Raw genomic sequence first — 14,741 nt, 5'->3', positions numbered from 1 at the left:
CTTGTGTTCCTGCTCTTGCTATCTCTCTCTCTCTGTCAAATAAATAAATAAAATCTTTAAAAAAAAGAAAAAGGGCATTACTCTGGTGAAAGAGGCCAAAATTTCATGTTTCTCTGTATTTATTACAAGACACTTACCGAGCACTGTGAGGGTCAGCGCCTCTGGCTGCCACCTTTATTTTGATTTTGCCAGGAACGCGTGCAAATGGAACAAAACTTTGGAAGAATCCTGCCGTTGTTTGGAAAATCCATTGTCTGCTATTTGTGGCTCCAAGTGGCTGACGGGAATACTTGAACATTCTAGACTTCTGTTAGTCATTTATATATATCTATTTTGCTGTTATGTGAGCATGATGGATTTTCAGCCTAGCAAGATGCCACAGGACTGATAAAGGAGCATGGGATATGCATGGTGCTTTCTTTCTTTCTTTTTTTTTTTGTAAAGATTTTATTATTTATTTATTTGACAGAGAGAGACACAGTGAGAGAGGGAACACAAGCAGGGGGAGTGGGAGAGGGAGAAGCAGGCTCTCCGCTGAGCAGGGAGCCCGATGCGGGGCTTGATCCCAGGACCCTGGGATCATGACCTGAGCCGAAGGCAGACGCTTAACCACTGAGCCACCCAGGCGCCTCATGCATGGTGCTTTCTGAAACTTGCATTTCATCCTGAAATAAAAATGCTGCCCTCTTAAGAGTGTCCATTGAGTGAGTGCTGTGTTTGAGAAGATTAATTATATCTCTAGGAAATATGTGATGAAAAAAAATGCCTCAATAATATCAGCTAAGTGACATAAACATTAAGATCAATAATATGCTTTGTGGCACAGCTCCTTTTTCTATTTCACAGGTGGGAAGAGATTTGCCCTTTCATCTGCTTTACTTTGGAGGAGCCAGAATTTCGCTTTGGGCCATGCATTTGGTTGTTATTTGAGTCTTGTCTGTCTGGTGGCTAAAATTAATTTTTTTTTTTTTTTTTTAAGATCTCATTTATTTGAGAGAGAGAGTGAGCAGGGGGAGGGGCAGAGGGAAAAGCAGACAGTGGGGGAGCCTAACACGGGGCTCACTCCCAGGACCCGGTGATCATAACCTGAGCTGAAATCAGACGCTTAACTGACTGAGCCACCCAGGCTCCCCTCAATCTGAATGTTAAAGCCAGTGCCCCATTGAGTCATTCCAGCTTTCAGTGTTTCTACTGAGAATTCTAAAGCGATTCTGATTCTTCATCCTATGTAGGTAACTTTGATTTTGTCTGAAACATTATGGTTGATGGGTCTTGTATGAGAGAGACCATTTTCATTTTTTGTGTGGTGCACTTGGAGGGCTTTTCTATCTGGAACCTTATGTCTTTCTGAGCAAGGTACTTTAGGAATATAACTATTGTATTTATAAATGTAAGCATATAAATATAAAACATATTTATAAATACTATAGTTATACTATGACCACTTGGATATTGGGTATTTGATTTAAAAATTTTTCCTTTCTGTTCCAATTGTATGGTCCCTTTTTATAGCATTCTGTTTCTGTTTTTTGAATAAGAGCCTTCTTGAAATATTCCTACACCATAATTTTCATATTTTTATAATTTACTATATCCCCTTTAAATTGAACAATTCAGTTGTTTCTAGTATATTCAGAAAGTTTTGTAGCTATCACTGCTATCAAGTTTTAGAACATTCGAAAAGAATCCCTGTATCCATCAGCAGTCACTCTCTATTCCTTACTTCTACCTAGTTCCTGGCAACCACTAGTCTACTTTTTATGTCTGTGGATTTGCCTGTTTTGGGACATTTCATGCAAATCACACAAAATGTAACTTTTTCTTTTTTTTTTAAAAGATTTTATTTATTTATTTGAGAGAGAGAAAGCACATGAGAGGGGGGAGGGTCAGAGGGAGAAGCAGACTCCCCGCCGAGCAGGGAGCCCGATGCGGGACTCGATCTCGGGACTCCAGGATCATGACCTGAGCCGAAGGCAGTGGCTTAACCAACTGAGCCACCCAGGTGCCCCCAAAATGTAACTTTTTCTTGACTGCCTTCTTTCACTTACCACAATATCTTCAAAGTTCAACCACATTATACCATGAGTCATTCCTTTGTATTGCTGAATAAAATTCCACTGTGTGTATATATCACATTTTGTTGCTTCGTTCCTCTGGTGATAGACACTTGCTTCCACTTTTTGGCTGTTGTGAATAACGCTGCTGTGAAAATGGATATACAGGTCTCTCTTACAGTCCCTGCATTCAGTTCTTTTGGTTAGATTTCAGAAGTGGATTTGCTGGATCATACACTGCTATGTTTAATATTTTGAGGAACCACCATACTGTTTTCCATAGCTGTTGCACCATTTTGCATTTTACCAGCAGTGCCAGCAGTTGTTATTTTGTGTTTTTGTATTGTTTTATTTTCTTAGTGTCTGCTCTGGGGATTTCAGTTGACATCTTAACTTATAAAAGCCTAGTTAGAATTATTACCCTTAATTAATTTCAGTATTAAAAACTTTGCTCTTATACAGTTCTGTTTTCTCCCCTTGTTTCTTCTGCTGTGTTTATCTATACATCTTTGTATATTACAGCCCACCAGTACACACAGTTTTATACTTCTTGCTTTATGTAGTTTCCTTTTAAGTCATGTAGGACAAGAAAAAAGTTAAAAGCAACAAAAAATACATTTATACTATCTGTTATATTTATGTAGGTTTTATGTTTACCTTTGTAGTTACTTTTACTGGTGTTTTTTATAGTGTCATGTGGATTCGGGCTAATGTATGGTCTTCTTTCATTTCCAACTGAAGGCCTTGTCTAATTTTTTTGTTTATCTAGGAATGTCTTAAATTCTCCTTCATTTTCCCCCCACTCAGAGTCTGCAATTCATTATATTGGTAGTATGACTTCATGTAAAGACTGAAATATCTTTGGTCCAGAGAAGAGTCTCTGTTTCATTTTTGAAGGATAATTTTGTTGCATGTAGAATTCTTGGTTGAGCTTTTTATGTTTTATTTTATGTATGTATGTATTTGCTTGCTTATTTTCAAATTATTGAAGTATACTTGGTTGAGATTTTAAATTTCAGGACTGAATATGTCATCCCACTGCCACCTGTTCTCCACTTTTTTTTTAATGAGAAATTATTTATCTTATTGAGGATTTTTTTGTACACAATAAGTGACTTCTCTATTGTTGCTTTCTTTTTTTTTAATTTAAATTCAATTAGCCAACATGTAGTGAATCATTAGTTTCAGATGTAGTGTTTAGTAATTCATCAGTTGCATGTAATACCCAGTGCTCATCACATTACGTGCCCTCCTTAATGCCCATCACCCAGTTATCCCATTCCCCACCCCCGACCTCCCTCCCCTCCAGCAACTCTCAGTTTCTTTCCCATAGTTAAGAGTCTCTCATGGTTTGTCTTCCTCTCTGATTTCTTCCCATTCCATTTTCTCTCCCTTCCTCTATGATCCTCTGTGCTGTTTCTTATATTCCTCATATGACTGAAACCATATGATAATTGTCTTTCTCTGATTGACTTATCTTGCTCAGCATAATACCTTCCAGTTCCATCCACGTTGATGTAAATGGTAAGATTTCATCCTTTCTGATGGCTCAGTAATATTCCATGTGCGCGCGCGCACACACACACACACACACACACATACATATACATATACACACCACATCTTCTTTATCCATTCATCTGTCAATAGACATCTCGGCTCTTTCCATAGTTTGGTTATTGTGGACATTGCTTCTATAAACATTGGGGTGCAGGTGCCCCTTTGGATCACTACATTTGTATCTTTGGGGTAAATATCTAGTAGTACAATTGCTGGGTCGTAGGGTAGCTCTATTTTTAACTTCTTGAGGAACCTCCATACTGTTTTCCAGAGTGGCTGTACCAGCTTGCATTACCACCGAGTGTGAGAGCATTCCTCTTTCTCAGCATTCTCACCAGTATTTGTTGTTTCCTGACTTGTTTGTTGTTGCATTCAAGATTTTCTTTGTCTTTTCTTCCAACAGCTTGTTTCTCTTACGTCTAGGTTTGGATCTCTAAGTTTTTCCTATTTGAAGTTTGTTGAGCTTCTTGAACATGTAGATTAAAATTTTATATAAAATGTATGAAGTTTTTGGCCATTATTTCTCCATATATTCTGTCGTTTTTTTTTCTCCTCTTCTTTTGGTATTCCCGTTATATGTATGTTGGTACATTGGTATTATAAGAACATGAACTCTTAGGCTCTGTTCTTGTTTTGTTTCTCATACAGGGTATTGTCAATTGATTCATCTTCAAATTTGCAGTTTTTTTCTTCCCCTAGCAAAAATTTGTTGTTGAACCCTCTTATGAATTTTTTTAAAAGGTTTTATTTTTTTAGGTAATCTCTATACCAACATGGGGCTTGAACCCACAACCTAGAAATCAAGAGTTGCATTCTCTACTGACCGAGCCAGCGAGACGTCCCCATCTAGTGAATTTCTTATTTCAGTTTTTGTACTTTTCATTTCTAGAATTTCTCTATGATTCTTATGTTTTCAGTTTCTTCATTGATAGTCTCTATTTGATGACACATTGTTCTTATACTTTCCTTTAGTTCTTTAGAAGTAATTTCCTTTAGTTCTTTCAACATATTTCTAATAGTTGAATTCAAGTATTCATCTAGTAAGTTCATTGTCTGGGTTTCCTTTAAGGATAGTTTCTGTGACTAATTTTTTTCCCCCTGTATGGGCCATGTTTTCTTGTTTCTTTACGTGTATAATTTTTTTATACTTGACTAGCTAAAACTGGTCATTTACAGTAATCTCTTGTGACAGCTTTGCAAATCACATTTGCTCTTTCTCCAGATTTGTTGTTCCTTAAGTGATTTTCCAGAACTAATTCCATAAAGTCTGTATTTTTTTTTGATGTGTATGGCTCCTGCAGTCTCTGCTTGGTTAGCTTAGTGTTGGGCTAATGATTAGACAGAGATTTCCTTGAATGCCTTCAACCAGTAAATCTCATAGCCCTTGCTGAAGGGCTGTCCCTGTGTATGTTGAGGAATGTTTTCGGTGTTCTGGCAGGCAGTTTATACATCTCTGCCTTCCCCTTTATTGTCTGCTTGTGCAGAGCCTCAAAGTCAGTCAGACATGAGACCTTAGTGTCTTCTTAGGTCTTTCTTCACACTTTCTTACAGACTTGCACATATGCGTAGCCTTCCAGATTCCCAGGAATATGTCCGATTTTTTCAACGTTCCCTGTGAATATATCCTTCTTCATTTTTCTTTGTAAGTTTTTTGGTCAGTGTTTTTGTTCCAGTTTTATCACCTTGGGCGGCTGCCATGTTAAACAGTTGTTGGTGATTCTTTTTGATCATGGCTTCAGGGAAAAGAGGCTCTCCCACTAAGTGTGCTATGAATCAGGTAAAATAAAACCCTGTGAATGGGGATTCTGGGATATGCCAGACAGGCGAAATAATTACAGTTCTCTTAGAATGGGGATTTTTGTGGTGCTCCAAACTTGGTCAGTTCCTCCCAGTGGCTTCAAGGCTGCTGGTTTTCAAACTATCATGATTGTGAGGCTGTTGATTTTTAGCTAGTGAGTTGGAGATGGAAATAAGACACAGCAAAACAGTGAAAAGCTTGTTATCCTTACCAAGAGTAGCCGTTTTTCTTGAAGAATGCTCCTTGGATTGTTGCCAGCCTTTGTTTAATTTCCAGAGCCTGAAAAACTTGATTTTGATAGATTTTTGCCAGTGTTTTCTTGGCTGCTTTGGAGGAGCAGATTTTCAGAGGTCCTTATTCTGTCATTTTGAAGGGCTCCTTCCCTGTTAGCTTTTATTTATTTATTTTTTAAATTTTTATTGTTATGTTAATCACATACATTACATCATTAGTTTTAGATGTAGTGTTCCATAATCCATTGTTTGTGCATAACACCCAGTGCTCCATGCAGAACGTGCCCATCACCAGGCTAACCCATCCTCCCACCCCCCTGTTAGCTTTTATAATTGCAGTATTTTCTTTATCTCTTTGGAAGTATTAATGATATATTTTAAAAACTTATCATTGCCTCTTCTTTCCTCTGTGTTGTGATTTTGGAGTATGTGTTTGTTCATCTTGGTCTCTTTCACTTTAAAAACTTAGGCATCTTTGAATGCTTGGTTGTCTGCTCATATTTAAGAGCAGTGGACTAAAAAGTCAAAAGCTCTGAGTGTATGGGTGGAGCTTGTTGATTGTGAGCATACTAGTATTTACGAATTATTTGAATTTTTAAAAATTATCTATCTGTATTTTGAATGAGAGAGAGAGAGAGAGTGCGAGCCAGGGGGTTGGGAGGGGGAGAGAGAGAGAGAACCTTAAGCACGCTCCACACCCAGCATGGAGCCTGACATGGGGCTTGAGCTCAGACTCTGAGATCATGACCTGAGCCGAAATCAAGAGTCCCGATGCCCAACCAACTGAGCCACTCAGATGCCCCTAAATTTATAAGATATTCTAGGAAGGAATAGTTAGATCTAGATCTTACAGTAAAATAAATGCCAGTTGGATTGCAGAGTTGAATATAAATTTTGAATTCAGAAAAACCAGGGGAAAATTGTATTGGTTATTTGTCGAGATTTAAAATTAAAAAGTGAAAAAAAAAGTTGGTGGCTTCGGAGAGTAATCATTAGTTATATATTCAGTGTCTTTGAGTGTATAAAACTCACGCTTCTAGGTTTGTGCAAATTCGTTGGTCCCAGAGAGGCATTTCGTATTGCTGTGTTCAGAGCTAAAGGCAAAAGCCATTCCTCAGGAAGTCTTTGTTGGTGCTAGACCGTCCTGAAGCCAGGTTACTGATCTCTTGAGGTGGTAACCTTCTTAGGAGCCCCTGTATAGACATTGCTGAGCAGAGAATGAGGCAGCTAGTGAGACAGAAGTGTAAGTAGAGGGAAAGGCACAGCTGCCTGAGGGAATTCTGAATTCAAGTGCAGGTACCAAAAAATAGTAATCTTTTTAGCATTCTCACACTTAGTTGTTTGGGCCAGCTTGTGGGTAGCTTGTTGTAGTTGTGGGTCATGTGGCCCCAGTGAGTAGACATTACCACAGACAGAGAGCAACTGCAGACTCTTCCACAGCGGACATTGAAAATGGTGACTGCTTTACCAACAATGGATGAAATTCTTGCCCCTGGCAGGAATTTTAGGATCAACCAGGCGAGAGGTATACCTTGTTCCTAACTTGCAAACTTGCAGGCATGCTCACGTCAGAGGGTGTAGTTGTGACACAATAAAGTGATAAGTTGGTCAGGGCATGCCCCGGCAACCTGTGTAGTGATATTATTTGTGCGCTTTGTAAGCCACTGGAGATCTTTGGTGCTTTTAAGAGGGAAGGTGATGGAAACATCATAAGAAATTGACTCTAAGGCATTTTTCCAGATCTTTAGTAACCTCTGGATATGAAAGTGAGTTTTACTCCCATCTGGGCCTGAGATGACAAATAAGATTTTTGTAATTCAGTGCCAACTTTGATTAGTTGGTAGTGGCCCGCCTGGAGCAGCTTTGAGAAGGATTTTGAGGCTACATCTGGGCTTAGGTGGAAAGATGGGCAGAAAAGATCGATACCTGCCATGGAACGGGAATGGGGGAGAGACAGGATGTCAGGCTCCTTCACCCCCTTCATTTTACCTCTCTTTGCTGATGTGTCCTTTTGGCTCCCCTGTTACTTAGGATGTGACATTCTAAGTAGAAAAGAATGAAATAGAAGCTTTAGAAGTTAAGAATTTTACACAGTCAGCATCTGGCCAGCTCAGTGCTGGACTCAGGGAATGAACTATGGATGAATGGAGGCCAGAATGTACCTAGTTTCCATAGTCAGGGCAGGAACAGGATTTACACAGTGATATAACGCTCCTGCGTGACATAGTGTTATATAGTTCCCATCCCTATCCTGAAGGAGAGTCCATTCTAGTTGTGAAGAAAAGACAAACATGTTTGAACTAATTAGAGCTTGTATGACAGGACAGTTTGTAAGCAAGTGCTAAAATTTCTAGTCTGGTCCCTGAAATGGGTGGTGTGGGTTTGAACGTAGGAGTACATTGCTTTGGACTCTCAGCCTTTACACTTATTCCAATGTATCTGTGTTTTGCTTTGGAAAGCCTAGTTTTTTCTTGACTTCTACCAGAGCAACCGCTTCACCGTACCCTACCCCCAATTTTTCTCTCATTACTGGTGTCACTTAGGATGGAATATTTTGACTGGTTAGGAGTTTTGTTTCAATTTCAATGTCAAGGTGACATTGATCCATTAATAGAAAATAAATGTCATGTAGGTTTTTTTCAGTTAATCTAGTACAGTGTTTGTTTCTGGAGAAATTATTTATAGCATTTTTTAATTAAGCAGAAGTCACAGAAAAGCCTTTATATTGTAATGTCAGTGCATTTTGAAAATCTTTATCCTAAGTAATCACCAGTCTGTGCTTAGACAGAAATAGGAGAAACATATGCTTTTCATAATGTATACATTTTGTGTAGAGCGGTCAGGCCGTTTAATATAGTGCCTGAGAATATGAGCTCTGGATCCTTACTCTCAGGGCTGCCATCTCCACCCGAACTCACCATGTTACCCTATAAGTAAGTTGTCTGGGCTTGACTTCCTCATCTGTAAAATGGGGATGATAATAATCTTGTATATGGCTATTGTAAGGATTAATTGAGATCTTTCAGAGAGAGTCCTAAGTCAGTGCTTAGTCTATAATAAGTGCTTGATTATTGTTGGGTGTTACTAATGTTATTAATATAGTTACTGTTTTTGTTATTAGGTGGGTTTGTATCCTTGATTTTTTTTTTTTTTTTGGAGTGTGACTCAACTTCACATTAGTGTTTTAATATAATTGACTGTAAACGGTGATAGTTAATAGTTTCTATATATACACGTGTATTTTTTTTTCATACAGGTTGAATGTAATTTTTACAAAATTTGATGAAGTCCAAAAATCTGGAAACATGATACAATCAGCAAACGGTGAGTAGAAAAAGCCATCGTTCTATTTTTGCCTTTTCAGTTTTAGGTCAGTAATACTTACGCTAGTTCTGAACAGCTGAATTTGATATCTTGAGGACAGTTTCTAGGTCTGAAGACTTACCTCCATTTACCCACTTTCCCAGGCCGGAAACGGTGGGGTTGTTGCTGACTTTCTCTTTGGAGCCCACACTGAACTCATGAGCTTGGAATCCCAGGCATTCTGACTGTAGCCACCACTCTTCCCCTAGTGCAAGTCCTTGTAGTCTTTTACCTATGGTCTCGCGGTGGCCGCCTGGCCAGTGTCCTTGCTGTTACTCTCCCCAAGCACCTAAAAGCTGTTTTTCACACAGCAGAGTAATCCTTTCATTTTTATTATTTTTAATTTAAAAAAAATTTTAAATAGGGCACCATGCCCAATGGGGAAATCCAACTCATGACCCTGAGATTGAGTCGCATGCTCTGTCGACTGAGCCAGCCAGGCACCCCTAGAGTAATCCTTTTAGGATGTAATTGATGTGATGTTAATCCCCGGTTCAGAATCCTCCAGAGGTTTTCGAGATCAGTGGCTCACCATGGCCCACAAGGCCCTGCACACAATCTGATGCTGACCACCATTCTGATGTCATCTGATGTTCTTCCCCAGAGTTCTTTTGGCTCCCGTCCCATTGACCTCCTTGCTAATTTTGAACATTCCAAGCTTCCCCTGCTTCAGGGCCTTTGCGCTTATGACTTTTTCTGTTTGAAACATTTGTCCCCTGAGTGTGTCTATGGCCCTCCCCCTCATTCCGTCCAGACCTTGGCTGCAGACACACTTCATTACCAAGGCCAGCCAGTACAGCACATCCGATGTTCTAAGGGAACTCTGTGCCTTTGTTCTGTTTAATGTTCTTTCTTACTGCATATTGCTGCAAAATAATATGTTTATTCATGGGGCCAAGAACATTGTATTATCCCCTTCTTTATCCTTAGTGCCTCAAAAGGTCCCTGGCATGTGGTATAGGTATGCAGTAAATATTGTCAAATAAACAAAATAATGACTGAGACTTGAATTGTGACTTAATGTTTCTGATACTTACATTCCTTTGACTATACTTTGTGATGGTTGAGCACATGGATGTTTCTTGTGATTCCAGAAGATGAAGAAAAGACAAGTGAATTTGGTGCATAAGTGTGTATGAGTGTATGAGTGAAGTCCTCAGAAAGCAGTTGCCACCAAGAACTTTTTCTAACTTATAGACACATCATTGCATCATAGCAATTTCTGAATTGCTAGGGATCTTAGATCACAGCGTAGCTGTTGAATTTTGAAAATCTTGAAGCATAAAAAACGGTTGTCACTTTGGGGGAATGTCACTCCTAGTACATAAGGGCTGAGCAGGGAACAGGATGTAGGTCTTTTAAGTCCTACTCTGCTGTGTACCTATCATTATCAGTAAGGAATTTGTCTTCGCATAGTATGTTCCTTAAAGACTGTTTAAAGAATTCTAAACATGCTTTCATGAAGCCCTTTTATTTCTCTTCCATGTGTTTGTAAAAACATAATTAAAAGGGCAAAAAAAGAGTATTTACAATAATTCTGCTACCACCAGTAAATCAGTGTTCATTTTTTCATATTCACTTAACAATTCATTTGTCTGTAACTGTATAATTTGTAATTTTATCATGGCATAACTTCTGTACATTGCCCTCTACATTTTTTTTTTTTTAAGATTTAATTTTTAAGTAATCTCTGTACCCAATGTGGGATTTGATCTTACAACCCTGAGGTCGAGTCACACACTCTAGTGCCTGAGCCAGCCAGGTGTACTTTTGTATATATACTTTTATATGTGCTTTACAGTGGGTCCATGGTAGAGCTAGAACCAAAACTCTGGCCGTGGAGTTGTGTTCCTGTGATGAGTGACATTGGTGGTGTACAAGGGCAGGGCTTCCCAGCCAGGTGTCACACATGTGCTTTTAATTCTGTGTGTGTGTGTGTGTGTGTATTTGTGTAGTTTGTGTGGTTTCCCAGTTTAAAACTTGTTGGTACCAAGATAGAAAGTACCAGGTAAAGAGGTAGTGGTGGTGGGGGCTGAGAAGTGAGTTTGTGCTTTATAGCCTGTGTTATAAATCCTAACTATGAAACAGAATCTGATTATAATACTGGCATTGGGGAGAAGGACCACACCCCTGCTGGAGGCCTTGCGCAGGAGAGCGTTTGTATACTCTCTGAGTTTTAATGAACACAACACACATGATTTAATCAAGGGTACTAAATCCTGTGGCTTTGGGTGTGTCACAGCAACATTTTATTCTAGACCTCCATGTGCTGTAAATACGGCCGCTGCATATCCATATATGTATATGTGATAAAGGGGTAGGATTGAGAATGAAGACGGTTCTTTTAGGTGTCTGTGTTAAAAATAGCAGATGGTAAGGAAATCTTAATTCAAGACTTACTAGAGGCCTTAAAATTTCAGCTTTTTGCTGTCTATATGTAGTATTACTTTTTAATTGTTAGAACCAAAACAGAATCACCTAAAGGGGTATGTATAAAGATTTTAGAATTCTTAACCCAAATAAGTTCAGTCTCTTTATGGTAACTTTGAGAGACTGGTAAGATGTTCAGTAGCTGTCAAAAGCAAACCACCTAATTTCCTTCTTTGCTTGAGTCCTTGAACATTTAGATAGCATAGAGAAACCATAGTTGGAACATAAGAAAACCCTCTTCTGATTTTTGTTTTTCTGGTTCACTGACTCCCAGTATAACCAGTTTTTGAACTCCTCTGCACGTCAGACCATTGACTGCTCTACTTATTCTCAACTCTCCACCCTCTGCTGTCTTCAGAGACATGCTGCTTATATAGGTCGATTGTGACCTTTCTGAAGTTTCCTGTTAGTTCTGTATGTCTTTGTAGATTCCTTGGCATTTTCTGCATAGATCGACAAATCATCTGCAAATAGGAGTAGTTTTATCTCTTTCAGATTTATATACTTATTTCTTTTTCTTGCCTTATTGCACTGGCTAGAATTTCCTCCTCTACATAAAGTATAAGTGGTGGGAGTAGACCTCCTTATCTGGTTCCCAGTCTTAGGTCTTTCACAACTAAGTGTGATGTTAATTGTAGGTTTTTTTGTAGATGTTCTTTAGCAAGATGAGGTAGTTCTCATCTATTCCTACTTATCTAAATTTTTATTAGAAGTGATTGTTGGATTATTTTGGGGGGGAATTATCAGCATATTTTAAATATTGAGATAAGTCTATACCAAAAATTTACTTTTTTAAAGTGTATTTTTTTTTGTATATTCACAAAATTGTGCAATTATCTAATTCCAGAATATTTTTATATTCTGGAATACTTAGAACCATTAGCACTCCCAGTTTCCTTCTCCTCCTAGTCCCTGACCACCTACTTTCTGTCTCAAGGTATTTGCCTATTCAGGACATTTTATATATATGCAGTCATACAACATATGGTTTTTTATGTATGCATAATGTTTTCAGGATTCACCCATGTATCAGTACTTCATTCCTTTTTATGGCTGAATAGTATTTCACCGGTGTATAGATATATCACCTTATGTTTATCCACTCATCAGTTGACGGACATTTGGGTTGTTTCTACTGTTTGATTCTTGTGAACAATGATACCATGAATATTTGAAAGTTTTTATGTGGAGATGTTTTCATTTCTCCTGTGTATATACCTTGCAGTAGAATTGTTGGCTCCTGTGGTAACTCTGTGTTTAACGTTTGCCTAAGTGGTGCCTTATTTTCCAAGTGGCTGCACTATTTTACATTCTCACCGACAATGTGTGAGAGTTGCAGTTTATTCGTATTTAAGTCAATACTTGTTATTATCTGTTTCTTTGATTATAGCCATCCTAGTGGGTGTGAAGTGTTGTCATTATGGCTTTGATTTGCATTTCCCTAATGACTAATGATGTTGAGCATTTTTTTCATGTGCGTGTTGGCCATTTGTAGATCTTCTTTGGAAAAATCTATTGAGTTCCTTTGTCTTTTTTTTTGAAGGGTTGTTTGTGTTTTTATTTATTTTTTTAACTGAAGTATGGTTGACACACAGTGTTACATTAGTTTCAGGTCCACAGCATAGTGATTCCACAGCTCTGTCTGTTGAAGAGTAGTGTAGCCACCATCTGTCCCCATACAGCACTTTCACAGTACCATTGACGCTGTTCCTTATGCTGTGTCTTTAATCCCTGTGACTTATTCATTCCCTGACTGGGAGCCTGTTCCTTCCATTCCCCTTCACCCATTTTGGCCATTTTCCCACTCCCCACCCCTCTGGCAACCATCAGTTTGTTCTCTATATTTATGAGTCTATTTCTCCTTTTTGTTTCTGTGTTCATTCATTCATTTGTTTTGTTTTTTAGATTCCACTTGTAAGTAAAATCATATGGTATTTGTCTTTCTGACTTGTTTCACTTAGCATAATACCCTTTAAGTCCATTCATGTTGTTACAAATGGCAAGATTTCATTTTTTTTTTTTAAGATTTATTTGAGAGAGGGAAAGAGGGATCATGAGCGCAGGGAGGGGCAGAGGCAGAGGGAGAAACAGACTCCCCACTGAGCAGGGAGCCAGACTTGGGGCTTGATCCCAGGACCCTGGGCTTGTGACCTGAGCTGAAGGCAGACCCTTAACTGACTGAGCCACCCAGGCGCCCCATATCTCATTCTTTTTTATGGCGGAGTATTATCCTGTTGTGTGTATGTGTGCGTGCACGCGCACACACACACACACTCCTTTATCCATTCAACAATTGGGTTGCTTTCATATCTTGGCTATTGTAAATAATGCCACAATAAACATAGGGGTGCATATATCTTTTTGAATTAGTGTTTTTGTTTTGTCTCGGTAAATACCCAGGAGTGGAATTACTAGGATCATATGGTATTTCTAATTTTTTGAGGAACCTCCGAATTGTTTTCCACGGTGGTTGCACAAATTTACATTCCCATCAACAGTGCACTGTAATTACTTGCCAGCACTTGTTGTTTCTTATCTTTTTGATTCTACCCATATGACAGGTGTAAGGTGATACCTAATTATGGTTTTGATTTGCATATTTCCCTGATGATCAGTGATGTTGAGCATCTTCTCATGTGTCTCTTGGCATCTATATATCTTTGGTAAAATGTCTGTTCAGGTTCCTGCCCATATTTTAATTGGATTGTTTGTTTTTTTGGTGTTTAGTTGTATAAGTTATCTATATATGTTGGATATTAACTCTGTGCAGATACTTCTCCCATTCAGTAGATTGCCTTTTTGTTTTGTTGATGGTTTCCTTTGCTCTACAAAAGTTTTCTATTTTGATGTAGTCCTGATAGTTTATTTTTGCTTTTGTTCCTCTTGTAATCTATGAAAATGTTGGTAAGGTTGATGTCCAAGAAATTACTGCCTATGTTTTCTTTTATGAGTTTTATAGTTTCAGGTCTCACATTTAGGTCCTTAATCCATTTTGAGTTTATTTTTGTGCATAGTGTAAGAAAGTGGTTCAGTTTTATTCTTTTGCAGGTAGCTGTCCAGTTTCCCAACACCATTTATTTTGTAATTTCAAGTTGTTTTTTTTTTTTTAAAGATTTTATTTATTTATTTGACAGGGAGAGTCAGAGAGCGCAAGTGGGGGGAGGGGGTGAATGGCAAAGGAAGGAGAAGCAGGCTTCCCGCTGAGCAGGGAGCCTTAAAAGTGGAGCCTGGGTGGCTCAGTCGTTAAGCGTCTGCCTTCTGCTCGGGTCATGGTCCCAGGGTCCTGGGATCAAGCCCCACTTT

At 38.6% G+C, this 14,741-nt stretch overlaps 1 protein-coding gene across 6 annotated transcripts in view; it reads left to right on the top strand.

Moving 5' to 3' along the window:
• CLASP1 (cytoplasmic linker associated protein 1) overlaps positions 1-14,741 on the top strand; it is a 248,232-nt gene that overhangs the window by 104,306 nt on the left and 129,185 nt on the right. For all 6 annotated transcript variants that reach the window (XM_081814611.1, XM_081814613.1, XM_081814612.1 and 3 more), the window contains exon 8: positions 8,902-8,969. In XM_081814611.1, coding sequence (XP_081670737.1) covers positions 8,902-8,969 — 68 coding nt within the window. The remainder of the gene's footprint in view (positions 1-8,901; positions 8,970-14,741) is intronic.

Source organism: Leptonychotes weddellii, chromosome 3 (genome assembly GCF_054177405.1).
Source record: "Leptonychotes weddellii isolate Sample4059 chromosome 3, ASM5417740v2, whole genome shotgun sequence".
Taxonomy (NCBI): domain Eukaryota; kingdom Metazoa; phylum Chordata; class Mammalia; order Carnivora; family Phocidae; genus Leptonychotes; species Leptonychotes weddellii.
The sequence above is the reverse complement of the archived record's forward strand: the minus strand, read 5'-3'. Positions and strand labels throughout refer to the sequence as shown.